Below are 20,330 nucleotides of genomic sequence, written 5' to 3'. Positions count from 1 at the left end.
AAGACCAACCATCCATTGCCTTCACAGAGCAACTCTAGGTAGAGATGTAGTTAGTCACTTAGGAAACTGATAACTGGTAATCTAAATATTCACTTCCTCCACTAGATTGCTGTATGATGCTGCCTAAAAATACTATATGCATCCCAAGGGATGTCTTTCACCGCTGGAGTTAGAGAGTGGACTTGCTTGCTTTTAGTTTTTACGCTAAATCCATGGAACATATTGTTTCCAATGTCAGTTTCACAGACTCACATCATTTATTCTGTTACTATCTTCTCCTGTGCTGATGGCGCCATCTTTCTCTCCTGGATTGCAAATGGCCTTTAGCAAAATCTCTAAACTCTGGCAATATTTTGTTTGCCATGATGAAAAGCTAGAAATGAGTTTCTCCGAAACTAAGATTTTTGATAGTATTCTACCAAATACAGGTAAGATCAATTTGCAAAAGAAATTTTGCAGGGTATTTGATGCCTGTTGGTGTTGCTAATTTATGAATAATTAACATTGATTACTATTATGATGATCAAAGGTAGTTCTACTAAATATCAGGTTTTGGAATTTTGATTTTCAACCGAGCAATTTTTTTCTTCAGAATTTTAGTGTGGGAAAAGTGACCATATTAGTTCTGGAGGTAGAAAAAAATTGCATTATATAAATTTTACCATAAAACTGCAAAAAGATCTAATCTATATTTTTAAAAGATAAGGATAGAGGCATATTATATAACTGTTTAATTTCACCACAAAGCCATCCATTTGCAAACCAAAAGTTCTGGTTTGGATTGCATCTTACAAAATGAAGTACCTTTTTCTGCTCTGATAGTTGGCAAGGTCTATGAACTGGTAAATGACATAGTAAAAGGAGATGGCGCTTCCCTGAGGCTGAGAAATTATCCTTCAGTTAGGGATGAGTAAACCAGGTATTTATCTCGGAAAGAGTCTATAATTTTATTTCATTTTATTCATAAAATGTCTACACCATCCATCTCATCCGACTCCGAGCAGTTTACAAACAGTAAAATAATATAAAAACTTGACTAAAAGCCCAATTATAAGGTGTGGTCTTAATGCCACATGATAAAAGGGTAGTTCTACTAAATATCAATTTTTGACACGGATTTTCAAAGAAGCCATTTTTTCCCCTTCAGAGTTTTAATGTGGGAAAAGTTACCAGGCATTGTGATGTTACTATGGCAACCCACCTTCTTTCTGTCTGTGGAGATTCTCAGTCATCCAGGTCATAGTTATCCCAAAGATGCTTTTTTTTTTCCGCGAGGCAACTTAGGGACCACCTTCTTTCTGTCCCCCCCCCCCCCGTCATAACTCTCTTATGCAGCTTCTTTGCATAGAAGCTGCATAAACTCCCACTGTGGTTTCTTCTCCTTCAAAAGGCAAGCACTTGTGTTGAAAAAAAGAGAAGATAGCTGAAGCTTCATCTGGATCTCTGGAATTCTTCCCTAGGTTTGCAATCAGAACACTGATATGACTATTCAGAAAAGAATGTGAAGAAAGTACTTTCTGAAAACTTTCCATATATGAGCACACTTTGAGGAATACTGCCTTTAAAGAATGTGCACTCAGACAATTAGGTTTTATGATAAAACAAACCAAAGGCAAACTAGTAACAAATCATGTAGTTCAGCTCTAAGAAGACAAGCAGATTTTGTCAAGTCTTCTAAAGTTGGCCTTAACTGCCCTGTAACTGTTTCCAGGATGAATTTGATTTATTTTACAGCAGTAACACTTCCTATTTTGTAGGGTGGATAGATGCCATTAACAGAGGACATCTCTTCTGTGGTTTGAATTAATTTTAGCGACAACATACTTATACCAATTAAATATGAAAGAATTTTAATTGGTATATTTATACACACATCACCAAGATCTGTCAATGTTGGGATAATTGAAAATGTAATAGTCATGTTAGATCACTGATGATTCAACAGTTTTCAGAGTTTTGCATTTTTTTTATTTAAAGCAATGTCATACGTTTTCATATTATACACACAAACCTTGCTTTTTCTAACCATATCAGTTTATCTAATGCTATTGAGAACATTATTTTCATGTATAGAATATCATTTATAAATGAAGAATGTAATAAATAAATGACACCACTATCCCCAAAGAAGAGTGTTATGGCTCCATGCTAGGAAAAGATGCTGCAATTTCACTGCACATTCATGGCAACTTTGATACAATATGATTTTTTTTAAAAAAAAAACCCCTAGTTTTACCATTTGTTCTTCTATGCGTTGTTAAAAAATGCTGGGTTAGGCGATGGGACCGAATACTTTTTGGGATCAACTGCTTGGAGGGTGGAATTTGAAGTCTCATTGATGGAGGCTATAGGTTCTGGAGGAATCTTGGGTGGGACGGAATTTGGGGCTTCCCCTAATGTAACAGAGGGCTTTAAGGGACTATGTGTCGAGAGGGTGAATCCTGGAGGCTCTTTGACGGAAATATTGGATTTTGGAAGATTCTCAGATAGAAAGGTGGTATTTGGGAACTTTCTTATAGAAACTGTAGGCTTTGAAGAACCCATGGCTGGAAGCTCAGAATTAGGCCATTTTTTTAATGGGAGAGTAGATTCTTCAGGGTATATGTCTTGGAAAGGAGTAGTCAGAAGATCTACTCCTGGATGGGTAGTCTTTGGCCTCTGGTCACCAGTAAAGACTTTTTCTGAGACTGGCGGTGAAGAGGTGACTTCTTCCAAGTCACAGCCTGCAATATATTTCCTCAGATCTTGTCCTTTACAGTGTATGCTCCAGGAAGTCCTGTAATGAACAATTCTTGGTCAGAATATTGCTGCCATTCAGTTGACTAGACATGTACCTGGGAAGACCAAGGTATGAATGTTGCCACATGGAAGCCTGAGCCCCCAAATAACTGCCAAATTATTGTACTAATAATCAAGGCATCATGTTTCATCCCTCCATAATTCATATCGTTCCCTTAACAAATCTTTCTGTTCCATCGTCACTGAATATGATATGCAGAAAGGGTAGCCAGCCTATAGCCCCAGGGCCTCAAACAATCTCTCAATCCCATAATAATAATAATAATAATAATAATAATAATAATAGTAGTAATAGTAGTAGTAATAGTAATAATAGTAATAATAATAATAATAATAATAAAATTGGAAGGGACCTGTTGCTTCTTGTCCTGCCTTTAGGTGACTCCCTCTTCTTTGTGGCAGCCCCTGAGATATTGGAACACTGCTATCATGTCCCCCCTCATCCTTCTCTTCATTAAACTAGACATACCCAATTCCAGCAGCCGTTCCTTATATGTTTTACCCTCCAGTCCCCTAATCATCTTTGTTGCTCTTCTCTGTACTCTTTCTAGAGTCTCAACATCTTTTTTACATTGTGGTGACCAAAACTGGATGCAGTATTCCAAGTATGGCCTTACCAAGGCATTGTAAAGTGGTATTAATATTTCACGTGATCTTGAGTCTATCCCTCTGTTAATGCAGCCTAGCACTATGTTGGCTTTTTTGGCAGCTGCAGCACACTGCTGGCTCATATTTAAGTGATTGTCCACTAGGATTCTGAGATGTCTCTCACAGTTACTACTATTGAGCAAGGTACCCCCTATACCAGGGATTTTCAACATTTTCACCCATTGTACCACTTTTAGGACATGGCAATATCCAAGTACCATCAGTCGCCTAGCAAGGGGTCAAAAACGTGATGATCAAAAAAAAAAAAAAGGAAAAAAGTGATAAAGTACAGGTAGTCCTCAACTTACAACAGTTCGCTTAGTGACTGTTCAAAGTTACAATGGCACTGAAAAAAGTGCCCCCCAAGCCACAGCTGAGCAAGACACCTGCCTGCCCGCCTGGTTGTGCTCTTCCTCCTGTCCGAGGTTTTTATTGTTATGAGCATTTCTGTTGAGGATTGGCAGTGGGGGTGGGGTGGGGGGGTGTTTGGTTTTAATTCCCCTGTCTGCTGGGTGGTTGCAGCAGGTTTTGATCACTTCACATGATCCTGGGACACTGTGACTGTCATAAATATGAATCAGTTGCCAAGCATCTGAATGTAAGTCACAAGACCCTGGAGATGCTGCAACATTCCAGCTGATCGGCGCTTCTTCTGGGCTCAGCAGAAGCGCCAGGATCAGTGCTGCTTTCCAGCTGATTGGTGCCTGAGCTCCAGCTGGAGCCTGGTGCTGATCCTCACACTTCTGCTGAGCTCTGACAGCCCTGCAGCTCCAGCCATCTCTCACTCAGCCTTGTGCGGTACTGCCACCGGTTCAGCTCATTTCCCTCCCCTACTATCACTTTTTTAGGATAGTTGCGTACCACCTGCCAGGTGCCAATGTACCACAGGGGGTACCCGTATCACTGGTTGAAAAGCCCTGCCCTATACTATACCTGAACATTTGGTTTTTCTTGCTTAAATGTAGAACCTTACTTTTTCACCATTGAATTTCATTTTGTTAGATAGTGTCCAGTGTTCAAGTCTTTACAGTCCCCATGGTCATGACTGCTGAAAACTGATAGCACAATTTCCTGTTCTGAGGTGAGAAGCACCTGATAATTGCAGTGTAAGTCCTAAAATAAGCATATCAATAGACTTTTAAAAATAATTTTCCCCTTGAAATGCTGACTTTGGTAGCCAAAAGTGTCGTTTCTTGTTCCACCATGAAAATGCGCAATTCTGGATAAAGTAATGGTGTCCTCTGTTGTCCTGCACAGATTGCTTTGTTCATCACAGGAGAAAAAGCAATGTAATGATTTCCTGGGTTCTGCACAGAGAACTGGATTCCACGAAAAACTGGATTCCAAGAAAAAGGCCTTCACACAGAGGACAGGACTTCTCCCCCTTAAGTTTTTTTCACTGATGACATTTTGCCTGCTGGGGCAGGTGAACAAATGACTCTAGTCTCAGATTCAGGTATGTTGGACAACTTTCAGTTCTGTGAGTTGCATCTCAAACATTTCTAGAGAAAGCCAGACTAGAAAAACTACATTAATGTTCTGCTCAAGATCAGTCTGGTGATAATACCTTCCTTCTCCTTTGGTGAGCTTTCCTGAACTGAATTTGGCCTTCTTGCTTTATTTCACTTTAGGCATAGGCAAAGCATCAAAAATGCAACATTTAGAGGAGAGGCAAGCACAATTCCTAGCTTTAGAAATGACTTCTATTTTTGCTTTCCTGCCTTCTTTGGAGAACAGGAGCAATGGCAACTACAAATAATCACCCCACACTTTAGCCCTTTGTGGAGCTATTCAGGCAACATATAGACCTCTCCAGTAAATTCATGACAGTTTTGTTCCAGAACTACCTTACTTTCCTTTTGGTATATGTGCTTGATAACAAAATAAATAAGAATATAATAATCCATTTACCATGCTGCAAAGCCCATGCTTTTTTGGACAACTCTCTTGGCACATTGAATATCATCAGTAATGTTATCATCCCGCAGGGCTGAAGAAGAAAAGGATGGGAGAATTAAAAAGTCTACTTGAGCATAGTTATTGTTAAAGTCAGAGGAAGTAATAAATTGAGAAAGGTAAAGTAAGTTGATTCTTGAATAAGTTCATATTTTGTCTGTGCCAATATGTGGTTAGTTTAGTGGCTTAATGTAGGTTGTGTGACTCCAGACACAGCCACTCTGGTCTGGCAATCAAAGTTTCTAACCCATTATAGTATGAACCTAGCCAATGACTTATTGAGCAAACCATCATGGTAATAACAAGCCAGACTTAAATCAATGTATAAACTCATCAATGTGTAAACATTAATGTGTAAACCCAACTCAAAGTCGGGTTACAATGTTGGACTGTTGCATACTCATACTAGAGTATTCCAATGCCTCCAGACTTGCAGTGAGGTATATTCTCCTTTTGAAAGCCTATTCAGTCCTTGTTGTCTGCTACAGCACTATGAAACTCAATGCATTTGACTCTGTGAGCCCTGGATATTGTTAGTTTTGAGAAGAAGATAAGAAAAAAATAAGAGAAGTGCTTCTGAGTGAATATTTTGAAAGAGGTAGCCCTTGAAAGAATATAGGAAAACTAAAGAAAACAAAGCAAAACGAGATGCCAATATTATAGTGCTCTTATATTAATCAAAGGGGCATCTCATCTGGATTTTTTCTGGTCATTGTCAACCTCACAGAGGATACAGTGGAATTAAAGAGGTTTCAGAAGAGGATAATTAAGGTAATCAAGGGACTGGCACAACTTCCTTATCAGAAAAGGTTGTGACATTTGGGCCTTTTTCATCTAGAAAGGAGGTGAATAAGAGAGGACATGATTCAGGTGTATAAAAATACACAAGATGTGGATAAAGTAGGTAAGGAGAAGCTAAAGTAGGTAAGGGGATCATGGAAAGTCATGATTTCTTACCTTCACAACTTAAGTTGCAATAGTTGCGTGCATGTGGTGTCTTGAAATCGTCACACCACCACTTTGCACTTAGCAAGAAGATCCCATGATTGGTAGCCCTTGGTCCCACATTGAGGGCTGAGGTATCAAAGCCACTGCTATGAAACACCAAACAAATCCCTGGAGGTAGAGGAAAGCAGGCTCAAAAAAAAAATCATATGATGGTCTGACTCACCATTTCCCATCAAAGAGTGATAGCAGGAACCAGTTATGGAAGGAGAGAGCTACTTGTAGCCCAAAGAATGAATGAGTTCTCTAGAGCGTCCAGAATTCCATGGCTGAAATTTAGTTATCTACTACCAAGACAGTTGGGCTGAATGGAGCTACATAGCTGCATTAAAGACATTTCATAAAAAGCATCATTTAAGGATCACCAAATGTTAACAGATTGCATTTCGAAAATAGACAAGTAGTGTTACAAATACACCAAAGGCATAAAATGAAAAGCTGATGTGGGGAATCAGGATATTTCAGCATAACTGAGGAGGCTACAAGCAGAACAAAATGAGGAGCACTTACACTCTGCTATTGTGGTGCCTGAAAATCCCTCCAATCCATTGTCCTTCAGGATGGCTGAGAGGTTGCATCTGTCAAAGATGATAGCATTGCTCCTCATTGCCCCTGCAACAATGAGAAAAAGAAGAACTAAGTAGGGAGTCTTCATTTCAACACTGCAATGATGATTGGGGAAACATAACACGGTTCTTTATATGCTGCAGGGAGGAGATGGAGCTGCCCAGCTGCCCCACATAGTAGGATTATGTGCCAGTATTCCTCTACCCCCAGGAAAGGATTTTTTCCCTCACTGAATACTCAAACATCCTACACATTCTTCAAAACAATGTCACAATTGCTTCCCTGGGTTCACAATGTCGACCAACCTTCTCAACTGGAAGAATTATGGAGAAGAGGAATTGTGGCAGGTGCTGATTGTGGCATCACTCATAGTGCCACTGGGGCTTGAAAACCTGACACCTGACCAGTTGTTAAGGGTACAAGAGACCTAAAAGTGGGTGTCCCTGCAGTGCTAAAACAAATGGCTAACGCTCTGGAGTTGCTGAAGGAGTCTATCCCGTAAAGTGGATCCAGGGCTACACTTCCAGGGCTACACTTCGGCAACTTTGTCAATTGCCCATGTGTATTACAAAAAAGGGACTTTGGTAAATCCTTTAACACAAAGCAAGCAAATGAACAGACATCCCCCAATACCTGATCGGATAAAGGAGCATATTTGTAGCTTGGGGTTGAAATGAAGGGTCCTTGGTGCTCTCTGAGCTTGGTTGTTTTCTTGCAGATGTTTCATTACCCAAACTAGGTAAGATCATCAGTGCTGATCATTGCACTGATGCTGCTGCCTAGTTTGGATAATGGAACGTCTGCAAGAAAACAACCAAGCTCAGAGAGCACCAAGGACCCCTCACCACCTGACCAGGAATGTATTTAAGATAGAAAGGGCCTTTGATAAAGACAGCAAGATGGGCCCCTCATATCATGTAGACTGAGGTTAAAAGCATGCACAGAGCACAGTATCAAACAATGCTCTTATTCAACCAAACCCCAACCCATCCCCAACCCCAACCCAACCCAACCCAACAATGTCATGTATTGCTTCCCTGGGTCTCTGTTCACAATGTCGACCAACCTTCTCAACTGGAAGAATTATGAATCAAACCAAACTAAATGCCTTTAAAAAGCTGACTGAATCTAAGAGACTGCATATAGCACAATAATAATAAATGACATGTCAGATCAAAGAAAACCAAATTTTTACAAACTAAAAATGGCAATAGCTTCCTTTTTGGAAGGCACTTCTTCCCCTCTCCCTTTTCTTTTCTTCTGTCTACTCTAAGCTGTTGAGCCTGCTAACCAGAGCAGTGTCCATTGCGACGCCTGAAACGTTGCGCAACCTAAGAATCATATACAGGTAGTCCTTGACTTACGACCACAATTGAGCCCAACTTTTCTGTTGTTAAGTGAGACATTTGTTAAGTGAGTTGTGCTCCATGTTATGACTTTTCTTGCCCCAGTTGTTCAGTGAATTGCTGCCGTTGTTAAGTTAGTAACCTGGTTGTTAAGTGAATCTGGCATCCCCATTGACTTTGCTGCTCAAAAGCTTGCAAAAGGGGATCACATGACCTTGGGACACAGCAACGGTCATAAGTATGAGCCAGTTGCTAAGCAGCTGAATTTTGATCACGTGATCGTGGGGATGCTGCAAAGGTCGTAAGTCTGAAAATCGGTCATAGGTCACATTTTTCAGTGCTGTTGTAACTTTGAACATCACTACATGAACTGTTGGAAGTCGAGGACTACCTGTATCCCTTTTGACTGCTGGATGATCAGGTTTGGGGCCTGACAGGAGTTATCTTGGTTGTATATAGGTGGGAAGGAGTTGTAAAGGGTGATTCATTTTTTCTCTCTTTTCTCCCTTTTGATCTGCAGATAGAGTGATTAACTTTAGAATAAACAGTTTTGTGGCAGCTCATTCTCCATTGGCAGCACCAACATTTGGGATGTTGCTTTGGGATGTGTGATTTTTCAAGCTTTAAATTTAAAGGATGACCTCTTTGCAGCTGCTATTATCACAGGTATGGTTAAAAAAAGCACTCATTCAGGGACAGATTTCAATAAAATGTAACGACGGCATGGCTTTCTATGATAGGATATTCTGCAACTTCTTTTATGGTTGATTTTTTTTTTACTAGTTTCCATCATGATCTGAAGAAAAATAACACCATGGAAATAAAACCTGAGAAGTCAAAATTGTATTCATCAAATTTCTCCTACTGTCTATAATCTTTCGTCAGAGTAGCAGATGTAGACATTACTTTATTCTGGCTTCTAAAACTATGTTTTATTTGCGGTGCCTGGTATGGCACATAATGTAATCATGCTGAACACCTTTACAAATATTGCTCCTTGATTTTCACAAATGTCAATAGCAATTTTTAGTTCACCCATGTTACATGGCAGTCCCAAGACAAACAGTCGCAAACAATTGGCAATGACCGAGGGGCTGAGCAAGAAAACATTGTGATATTTATATAGCAATGTTATTCAACAGAATTTTATGTGATTTATTAGGGCCAGAATTGCCTAAATGTCTTTTACATGGTAGGCAAGGCAGACATTGGCTGCTTGGGAGATTATTATAAACTGGGGAATTATCAGTAAGACAGAGGAGATTATTGGAACATTCACATGTAAATATATATTGTAGAACAGGGGTCTTTAAACCTGGCCCATTTAAGACTAGTAGACTTCAACTCCCAGAATTCCTCAGCCAATGTGCCTGGCTGAGGAATTCTGGGAGTTGAAGTCCACCAGTCTTAAATGGACCAGGTTTGAAGACCCCTGTTGTAGAAAATGCAACCGGGGTGGGTGGTCCTTCGAAGATGGCATGCTAAGTGACAGGGCCATTTTTCTCTCCTGCTGGCAAAAAGCTAATTTTGCCACCACAGCTGGTTCTCTGGTGGCATGTTCCCTAAATTTGAACAGAAGCTCCTAGGAATGACTCAACATAACCCTCAGGTGACTTACCTGAGAAGAGGGAAACTATTATTTTCAAAATATATTTATCTGTATTCAAACTGGGGGGGGGGAATTATGTTTTGTTCTTGTTTTTACTTTTAATGCAAATTCATTTTCTTTCTTTGTTTTGTATTTCCCCCCTTTTTTACAATTTGTATTTTATTTTTTGAGTAAAAAATAAATATTTATTGAAAAAAAATGCAACCTGGCAAGATACAGGAGGGCATGAATTGGGAGAAGCTGACAAAAGAAACACACGGTCTATCGGTTCATTGCTAGGAAATAGATAGAATATCCATAAAAGGACATGCCATATAGCATGTAACTTGCAGGCGTTTGAGTATTACAGGAACTTTGGGCATTCTAGAGTTAAAAGGTAGGAACCCAGAACGAGGTCATCAAACCTCATATTCCAGCCAACTCTGCTGGGAAGAGAACCAATTCAATAGCACAAACAATAGCTCTGGGGACCCAAGACACTTCCATTTTTCTGCCTTTCCTAAGAACAACAAACAGTGCAGGGCTAGGCTGGGAAATATGCATTTGCAGATATGGAGTGCTCTCCTCCCCAGCAACCCGCAGTAAATTGTCTTGTTACTAAGAAAACAAGTCCTGAGCTCCACAGGGGAATTTTACATTTTGATTACTCAGCCCACTAGCCACTGAATACATTCCCCGGAAGTCTTCCACACTATGGAAGTTTTGGGGTATACACAATAGCTCTGTTTTTCCTTTGGGTCTTCCATTTTTCCACCTTCTTGTTAGGTTACACTTTGGTTGGATTTAGTCTGTTCTACACCATAACACATTTGTTTGTTTCTGTCAAGCATTTTTGCAGTTGATAATAATATGTAGATTCAGCCAATATTAAATCATGCTTAAGCAAATTGTAGCCTGAACAGTGGGTGAACTCAGCCTGATTTTATTTTTGTTGACTTATTGTTTGCTTCCAGCAGCTATCCTGATTTCCAGTAATCATACTGCTGTTGAAAGAAAAATCTTCATCAGAGTCCAGTTCAAGCTGGGAATAATTAAAATGGGGACTGCTTTAGAAAGAAAGTTGTAGTTTATTGAAGAATAGAGCCAGAGAGAAAGATGGCTCTGGGAAAGTTGACCACATGTAATAGGGAGTGGTGGGTTTTTATACCTTCTTGGGGTTGTTTTGAGTTGTTCCTGTGGCATGAACTTTGACCTGAGTCTGAGTGCGCTTTTCTGGTATTCTGATGGTGGTGGGTTAATCCTATTATGTCCCAAAGGTCATATCCTGCTTCCCTGGCATTTATGCAGATCTGGTTTCTGTTTGGGGCAGAGAGACTTGGAGTGGAGCGGTTGGTTTCTACCTTTAAGATCCTTTGGGGAAATATTATATTCTGCCTTTTAAATATTCCCCAAATATGTCTTTTTCTGAGGGGGGGGGTGCTGTCCTCCCACACTGCGTTGTTTATATTTTCTCCCCATCCAGTAACCCTCCCTATTTTAGGTTTTCCCACCAATTCCAGTTTTCCACCGGTTTCTGTTTTTCTTTAATTTTATTTGGATTCCTTTAAGTCTATTTCAGCAATCTTATATCTGACTTATTTGCTGCTTATCTACTGTGAAATAAAGGAATCCCATCCTGCAATTTCTTCTCCTTTAGGCTCACCATCCTGCCAGCACTGTTTCTGGGAATTTATGTGATGTTGTAATCCTAGCTCAGTGAATGCTGCTTCCTCCAGAACACCAAAAACACTCTGTTTTTATCCTCATCTAGTTAAAAGAGTCTTGTGAAGTTTAGACATCCACCAGAATTCTCCACCTTTCTTCTGATGGTCCTGAAAACCTTTAGCTAGTGGAAGGAATCATATTGTATGAGTCATGGGGTGAGACACCAATGCAAAATTTGTCCATTACCTAGATTGTAAAGTCTGGGAATAGAGTAAGTTGCTGTGCAGGTTCTGAGGTATATATATATATAAAAAAATACAGGAAACCAGAAGTTGCCTTTAAGCTTTACATTTTTATTCAGCTGAACAAAGACGGGCTCCTCTAAAAGAGAGAAGCCCCGAATGACAAGAAATCCTTGTATTTATTTTTCTGATTACATAAGCAGTCCACCCAGCAAAGCTGACACACATAAGATAAAGATTTCACCCAGTAAGTCTGGCACACTGTAGATAAGAAGGGAGAAAGCAGAAGTAACTAAAAATGTTCCCTTTTCGGTGTTTCCCTAAAGACATTGTACATTCCCGGGTGGGTTAGGACATTGGGTGTTTTCCTTGCTGTCCTTTCATAACCCTGAATCCATGACTCTGCAAGTGCCCAAAGACAGCAGGGCCATCTGCACACATTCACAATTGATACTTCCTATGCTTTCTCCTACTTCCGGATCAACAAAGTTGTGAAGAGAATACAAGTCTAGCCTTGCCCCTGAGGTTTTTCCACAATGGCCCCACATGAAATATCGCAGGCCATTGTTTGCTATGATTGGCAGTGCAGATGAGGCATGGATATGCTTTCTATAGTGAATTGAGCACCAATAGGTAAAATGTTATATTTGGGATCTTTCTCACAGCTTAGTTCATGAGGCAGCAGAAAAGAAAAATCTCCCTTTATAAAAACATCACTTGACTTGCAGTTGTGAACAAAGCAATGTATGTTATAGGCTTATGCAGAAGGCCAAAGTCAATAGTCAAAATGTGACTGGGAGCATTGAGAGCAAGCAGTTATCTAGGTGTTTTGGGAACACCTTAAATTAAATGTGACTTTTTCTAGAATGGCCCATATGGGTGCCAAGAAAAGGTGCATCTGCTTTAAAGTATTCTTGATGGGTTGGTGTGTGTGTGTGTGAATCACATTTTGACCTTTGAATCTGGATCTCTGCAGATCAAGGAAATATGCACAAAAACGTACTTGCTAATAGGAATACCCCATTCATATGGTTACACTATGATTTTAGGCAACATAAATAGGGTGCCGAATTTTTAAAAACATACACTAGATTTGCTCTGTATATTGGGAAGATTGCAATTAAAATGCATATGTAAGAATCAATGTTGAAAACATGGACTTTTTTTCTGAACAAATCTGCTAACTCAAACAAAAACAGGCGAAGAAAGGCTAACACAGGAAAAACGGTAAGTGAGCAAGCCTGACATATTTAACTTCCTTTGCTGCGATCCAGTCAGCCTGAACACAGACCTACATTTTCAGAAAAATGTCCTGAGATAGTGTTTCTCAGTCCTGGTGCTGGCTGGGGAATTCTGGGAGTTGAGTCCATCTATTTTAAAGTCACCAAAGTAGAGAAACATTGTTCTGAGAAATGGAACATTTACTGAGGAAAAGGCTGTCCAATAAATTCTTTTTCTTAAATTAAGAAAGTGTTTCCTCATGTTCTTCTCTCTGAATGTTCATTTTTTTAATCAATGCAATCTAACAGCTTTAGAAGTCTGGGTGGGAGAAGGAAATTAGTTATGAGGGAAAAGAACTGTTTGTTTTTAGATGAGTTTTAACAAGGGCTTAATTGTCAGGGTTACATCTAATTGTCAGGGTTACACATCTAATGGATTCATAATGTAATTAAAATGTAATGAAATACATTATTGAACTTCCCTTCTTATATAAATAGCACGCATTGTTTCACAGGAAAGCAGCTGGGGAGAAAAGGAAAACTGAAACTGAAGAAAAGTAGGGCTAGGCTTAATGTGTCAAGCATTCCTACATTAGAAAAAGCAAATAAACACTAAACTGATGGTTACATGAAAATACCCTTTCTTTGCTTTGCTATTGTTTCTTGTGCCTGTTTGTTTCGTGTTGCAATCCTGTGGTCTTTTGTGGTTTGCAAACCTGAGTTTTTTTCCACCTCTTGAGGTATGAGATTGAGTCCCAGATTAGGAAGCATCCTTGGCAATTTTCAAACTTAGGGGTATTTTTTTTGTTTGTTTTTTGATATCAAAATGCTGAGTTCGTAAGGAGGCAAAAGGAGGACCCATTGGAGGAACCTGTACTCTGATTTTTGGACACACTGACAGTGTGAAGAAGGCAGTGGTGAACAACCGGTTCTCTGTGTGGATGCTGCTTCTGGAAGTCCATTCTGGACCTGGGCAAAAAAAAATTAGCTACCAGTTCTGCCAAAGTGGTGCAAACTGGCTGAATCCCACCACTGGAAGAAGACTAATGCTACCCCAAGAACTGACACAAGCCTTACTTTTCCTTCACATATACTAGCCAGGCTTTCAATTTCTCCAAAGTCAGAACATTGGAAGGAGAAATTACATCTGATTTGTGAGATTTGTGTTCAAATTTGGATGTGTTTTTGTCAAAGGAACATGAAGAGCCCTTTAGAGCAAGTCAGGCAATTTTTTAAAACTGTGCTTTTTCAGTTTTAATTTTGATATTATAAAGCACAATGTTGTTCAATAAACCTCATAAAAGTAGTGGCTATCACACATTCTAACACATTTCTAGCACACATTCACTGCTACAACAAACCCATAGAATTCAAAGTACCCTGGTTTCTTACAATAACTTTATTAAAAGCAGCTTAGAATGATGCATGAAGATCCAGAAATCCCAGAACCAGCATAGTACCTGAGATATGGCCCAGGGAATGTAAAATATCCTTTGGCTTCATTTCCATAGTTGCTCAATTAATCTCTCTCTCTCCCCCCCCCTTTTCCTTTCCTCAGATAACTTGGAGAAACATGTTCCAGTTGTAGTTATCCATAAGGAGGTACAAATAGTCCAGATGGCAACCATGGCTGCATGATTGAAGCCACTATATTGATGTTTTTGATGCTCCTGGTTCTAATAAAATCCTGGTCCACGGGGGTTGAGATAGCTAGTCAGAGACTGCTCTTGTCTCCTTACAAAACCAATGGCCTTTCTGTACCACTGGCTGTGGATGATAATTCTAGAGCTGTGCCACGCAACATCCTCACTTCAGTGGACAAAATTTGCAGCGAAGCTAAGCTGTATTTTTCCCAAGTTATATTCTTCTCTCATGTTTCTGAAAGGCATTTAGCATCCATCTGAACAGTATTCTTCGTACACAATGAAGTGTTCAGCTTGAAGAGAGCCCAGCCTAGTGGTCACTGCTCCTCCTGAGCTGCCATTTGCTAAACCCAGAGAAGCAAGAAACTCAATGGCTGCTCTTTCTGCAGCAGCTTGCCCATCGCACTGCTTGCTCCCTTCCTGCCACCAGAGGCTATTTTCCCACAAGTTTAGTTATTATGCTCCATGAATCAAAAACAAAAAAGGGTTAAGAAGCTTATCACTCAGCTCATCATCACTTTATAAAACTGTTTAGTTAATAGTTATTTGTACAGTCAAGATTAGCAACTAGCAATTCTCAGGGATAAATCAAAGCACAAGAAAAGCAAGAACAAAACTCATTTATGATTGGATACATCTTCTACTATCATCAAGTTATGCCTACATGGTTAGATCCATACTGAAGTCAGGCTTTTATAACATTGCAACTACGGTATGTTTGCATGACACCATAAATCACTAAGGAGGAAATAACCTGTGAGTTATTTTGGGGTAGTCAAACAACACTTTCCCCTTTCTAACAACACAGGCAAAATCATTGTTTGCTCTCCCTAAGGCTCTTCTCCTGAGCCATATCAGATGACATTCCTTGGTAGATAGAGCCTCCTGCCTCATATTGGGCCCTAGATGATCTGGGATGGCCCAATGGCTGTCATGATGGCCAGGAACTCCCAAGCAGACTCAGATCTCACTCCCAGAGAAGGCAAATTGAAATCTTCTAGGACAGTGGTTCTCAACCTGTGGGTCGGGACCCCATTTGGGGTCGAATGACCATTTCACGGGGGTCACCAAACAATGCAGTCTGCCATTTTTTCCCCCTTTTCCTTAGCTGTGCTACTCCCTTTTATTCTATTGGCTTTTGAAAGCCAATAGAATAGACTCTCTTGAATAGAGTCTAATTCTATTGGCTTTCAAAAGCCAATAGGAATTATCCAGGCTGTCTCTGCCCTGCTGAGCCCGCCAAAAGTCCCATTCTGCAAACGCTGCTGCACCAGTTGAGTAGTCCTCGACTTACGACCAGTTGAGTAGTCCTTGACTTATGACCGGTTGGGGGTCACAGCATTAAAAAGGTTGAGAACCACTCTTCTAGGAGGACCATTAGTCTGGAAAACTCCTCTGCCAATCCAGGATTGAAGTCAAGTAGCTTAGGCTGGGAGATTGCAATGCAGCAGGAAGACTGGTACAGTGGGGACAATCCTAACTTATTCCTAGATCCCAACTTAAAGAAAAGCAATTCACATCCTGTAACATGCAGAGCAATGCCCTTGAAAATCATTACAGCCTCCCAGGTAAGTACTACACTTTCACCCCCGCTCAATTGATGCCAGGTGGGTACATTTCCAAGAGGGGAATGCCCTCTTTGGGATCCAACCAAGTTTCAGGAATACTTGCAAGCATTTCATTACTCTAACCAGATAACATCATTGGGGTAATGAAATGTTTGCAAGAAAACAAACAAGCTCAGAGAACACCAATGACCTCTCATGTCAACCCTGAGCTACAAACATTTTCCTTTATTGGTTATCATGGTTAATTAGAAGTGTAATTGAAAGGATTCTCCTGTTCTGTTTCTTTAGCTTGCCTGGCAGGAAATTCCTTCCCTTCCTATCCTCGTGAAAGCATAAAGCTTCAACGTGATATCAGGCAGCAGGATTTCCTGCTGGCTCTGAAATGGGAGGGGAGCCCAGCGAAGCAGCTGTGTGGGTGACATCGAAGGCTAGCCACACACATTATGCAGGACTAATTTTTCTCACCAGAATCCTGCACAAACCTTCTCCAAGCCACAATTAAAGTTTCAATAGCCTAACCCACTCACCAGTCTGGGGCCTTTGTTAAAGCATTACATGCTTTTTTCCCCAGAAATTTAGAGAATTGAGAGTAAGGAATGTGGTTTGATGCCTGCTTTGCCAAACTGAACTTAGAATCAAGTCCCATAAGTGCTCTACCTTTGTAATTTCCTTTACTACCTTCATACAAGTCATATGGAAGTTTAGTTTCTGTGAACCTTTGTCCCTGATTGATAAAAGGAGTGAATTAGACTTGTTCCCTTGGTGAATTGATCTGAGAAAGAAGCCTTGGCTGTTACTTTGACTTACAATCAAGCTGCTCATAAAGGATGCAGCCAATGTGAGCTAGTGATCGAGGTGTTGGCTCAGCAGTGACACACTCAGCTTTCGGCCTCTCTTCAGGCAGGGAAGCTGCCTTGGTGACTTTGGGCAATTCATTCTCTCTCGGTCCAACCTACCTGATAGGGCTGTCACTGCAGGAAAAATGGAAAAGGAGCACTATGTGTCCTGCTCTGAGCTCCTGAAGGAAAAACAGGACCTAAGAGATGTGACTTTTTTTCTGGAGGAGGACTGCAACCACCTCAGAAAGTGGCTGCTGAAAGAGGCAGCACTTTGTGTGCTGCTGTGTTTGACTTCCTGTGGGAGTTTTGTAGAAGATTTCTCTCCCATGACATGATGTAGCACAGCTATTTTTTCCTTTCATTTTCCGTTGTGCTTGATATCTGTGTGAGAACTTTTCAGAAACCTTCAGGCAGCTGGAGCAAAACTTTCAAAATGAAGTTTAAATACATTATTGGGGAGTTTTTCCGGAACAGAATAGCACTAAATTTCATTGCCACAATTATCTTGGCAGTGATTGAAGAAATTACGGAACTTGAATATACCTGCGCCCCACCGCCATGGAATCTAATTTATTTTATAGTATTGTTAGTGTTGCCATTTTTCATTTTCTTCATCCTGAATTTTATTATTCAGATGTATATGTTAAATTCGTTTGATGTTAAAAAAGACGACAGGTGCTGCAGGCTATGGTGCTACAGTTCCTGCAGCCTACGGTGCTGCAGGCTATGGTGCTGCAGGCTATGGTGCTGCAGGTGCTGCAGGCTATGGTGCTGCAGGCTATGGCAGAGTTCCTTCCCCCCCTGCATGTGGCTTGTGATTGTTTTTTTGGATGGAAGGTATTTTCAGTGTGCAATGAGTACAGATCACGATGCATCAATAAGGCTAACTAATTTTGAAATGTCAGCAATATCTAAGGTAAGCTGTTGTGGTTTTTTTTTCTTATATGTCATCTGACACTTGCCATAAAATCCTGATAAAATTCTCATAAATTTGAAATTTGGTTTGAAACTATAACATTTGTTTGTATGTTCACTCAGGAGGAAAGAAAAGCTAAGCTGCATAACCTGGAGCTCATATTGAACTAATAGATGCTTGATATTGTGAAAAGAAGCTGTTTTTCAGGATATTTTAGATTTGAGAGAAAGAAAAAGAAATTTAATCCTTTCTCTTCTAGATGCTTTCCCGTTCTGTTGTAACTGGAAAGTGGGAAACATTAATTTATTAGATATTCAAATGGATAAATATGGGGGTGCAGAGGAAAAGCACATAGATGAGTATTCATCTCAGGTCAAGAAAGGAATTGGAAACCTGTTCAACTTTTTTGTTTTTAGCTTTTTCACACAACCAACAGATTGGTCTTTAGCAATAAACTTCTTCAGATTATAGCTACCAGTATTCTAGTCCATGATGTATTTATCACAAAGTGGTTTGTATTCCATTGAATCTTATATCACAATTTAGCCCTTATGGAACTTCAATAATTCTGATACAAGCAGATCGATTTCTGCGCACAACTGTTATGTAATAGCCTGGTTTTCATTAGATTCTTTATGGTGGTTTGTTTTTCTTTTTGTCCTGATTTGAAAGGCTGGCATGAAAAGTTGCTTCCCAAATGTACACTAAAAACAGCCTGTTGAAATAAATATTAACTTGGTAAATTTATTGTTGCACATATTTTTAGGAAAGCCTTAGCTTTCTTGATGACCTTAACCCATAAATTAAATTAAATTAAATTAAATTAGGAACTATGTGAATATTGGGCACTTGGGATATCAAAGACAGGGTTGCTTTTGCTTTCAAATTCTGGAATATATTACCAGACTTATATTGTTAATGTAGACTTTCTTCTTACCTGTTTCAGACTACTGGATTAGTCCTGCTCTTAGTCATTACTTCAGCGATGCTTGCACACTATTGTTGCAAGAATAAGAACGAGCCCCAGCAGTCTAATCCTGGGCAGAATCCATTTGAGAATATAGGTAATCCTCAACATATAACGATGATGGAGGCTAGAATTTCTAGGCGAAGCAGTATTTAGGTGAGTTTTGCCCTTTGTATGACATTTCTTGCCACAATTAAGTGAATCACTGCAGTTGTTGTTTTTTAACTATTTTTATTTTATGCAAAAAAAAAAAGTTAAAATGCAAAACACCAAAATATTTTAGAAAAAAACAAAGAAAAAAGCAACAAACATTGAAAAGAAAAAGGTGCATTAAAAAAAAATAGACCAACACATAGACGCATATTGTCGTCCCTAGTTGAATGCTGATTAATATATTACAACAATATTAGTTTCCCATCCCTTGCGAAACAGGCCCAAAGAATTTTAAGTTACTAAACTACTAATTCTATTTTACAAATTGTTAACCTGTCATCTATATAGTATATCAGTAACAAAATAGTTAACAGGAAGAACAGTAATAATTCAAAAAGACAAGATTAAAATTCCAAAACCCTCTCTTAACAAACTGTTATTGTAAACAACTCATAGCAAATTTATCGCAGCTTCTTAACTATCCCAAATCATCTCCCAAATTAAGCCCGATTAGTCCCCAACCGAATATCCACATTTATTTCTTAATGCCATCTCTTATCAATTATTTGTTTGATTGAATTCAGTAAATCCAATCTCCAAAGCCACACTATCTTCCCAAAAAAGTCCAGATGAAATTGTCCCCCGGTTAAAGGCAATAAAAACCATTCCCCAATCCTCTTCAATCCACTTAACAAAGATCAATTTACCACTTACCATCTAGACCAGTGATGGCAAACCTTTCAGAGACCGAGTGCCCAAACTGCAACCCAAAACCAACTTATGCATTGTCAGGTGCTGGGTAGGTATGGCCTATTGGGTGGATGTGGTCCATTGGGTGAGCATGGCTGGGTGGTAACAGCAGACTAGGTGGGACTAAAAAGTTCGATCAATCAATTCCAACTTTGCAAGATCTTTTTTTTCCCACGAGAAGTTGAAATTGATTGATTGATTGAACCTTTTTTTTTTTTGCACACGGCGGTGGAGGTCTAAAGTGAAAAGGTTTTATAAAACCCAGCTGAAGGCCTAGGACTGGGGCGATGGCGTGCGTGCCCACAGAGAAGGCTCTGAGTGCCGCCTCTGGCACCCGTGCCATAGGTTCGCCACCACTGATCTAGACAGTTTTCTGCTATTATGCTGTATAGAAATACTGACTTGAACTTCAGGAAGGTGTATGAACTCAACTCAGTTATTTCTGAGTCCATATTTCT

At 39.8% G+C, this 20,330-nt stretch overlaps 1 protein-coding gene across 1 annotated transcript; it reads right to left on the bottom strand.

The window, feature by feature from the left end:
- Window positions 1–1,747: 1,747 nt before the first annotated feature.
- Window positions 1,748–19,890, bottom strand: LOC120297596. The gene is made up of 5 exons (XM_039320403.1): window positions 19,837–19,890; window positions 6,919–7,020; window positions 6,361–6,519; window positions 5,359–5,437; window positions 1,748–2,776 (listed from the first exon to the last, which is right to left on the bottom strand). The coding sequence occupies exons 2-5, from the start codon at window positions 7,013–7,015 to the stop codon at window positions 2,248–2,250; spliced, it is 864 nt and encodes a 287-aa protein (XP_039176337.1). The 5' UTR covers window positions 7,016–7,020; window positions 19,837–19,890; the 3' UTR covers window positions 1,748–2,247.
- Window positions 19,891–20,330: the final 440 nt, after the last annotated feature.

This window comes from Crotalus tigris, unplaced genomic scaffold (assembly GCF_016545835.1).
Source record: "Crotalus tigris isolate CLP2741 ecotype Arizona unplaced genomic scaffold, ASM1654583v1 scf7180000023637.1517150, whole genome shotgun sequence".
In the NCBI taxonomy this organism is placed as follows: domain Eukaryota; kingdom Metazoa; phylum Chordata; class Lepidosauria; order Squamata; family Viperidae; genus Crotalus; species Crotalus tigris.
Note: the sequence above shows the minus strand (reverse complement) of the source record. Positions and strands in the feature narration are given on the sequence as shown.

Excerpts from the sequence above, each read along its gene's own strand:
- LOC120297596 (XM_039320403.1), bottom strand. The coding sequence starts at position 7,015 with ATGAGGAGCAATGCTATCATCTTTGACAGATGCAACCTCTCAGCCATC. Across the intron at positions 6,520-6,918 it reads AGGCACCACAATAGCAGAGT|GGATTTGTTTGGTGTTTCAT; the intron begins GTAAGTGCTCCT and ends CTCTACCTCCAG. Across the intron at positions 2,777-5,358 it reads AGCATGGGCTTTGCAGCATG|GACTTCCTGGAGCATACACT; the intron begins GTAAATGGATTA and ends TGTTCATTACAG.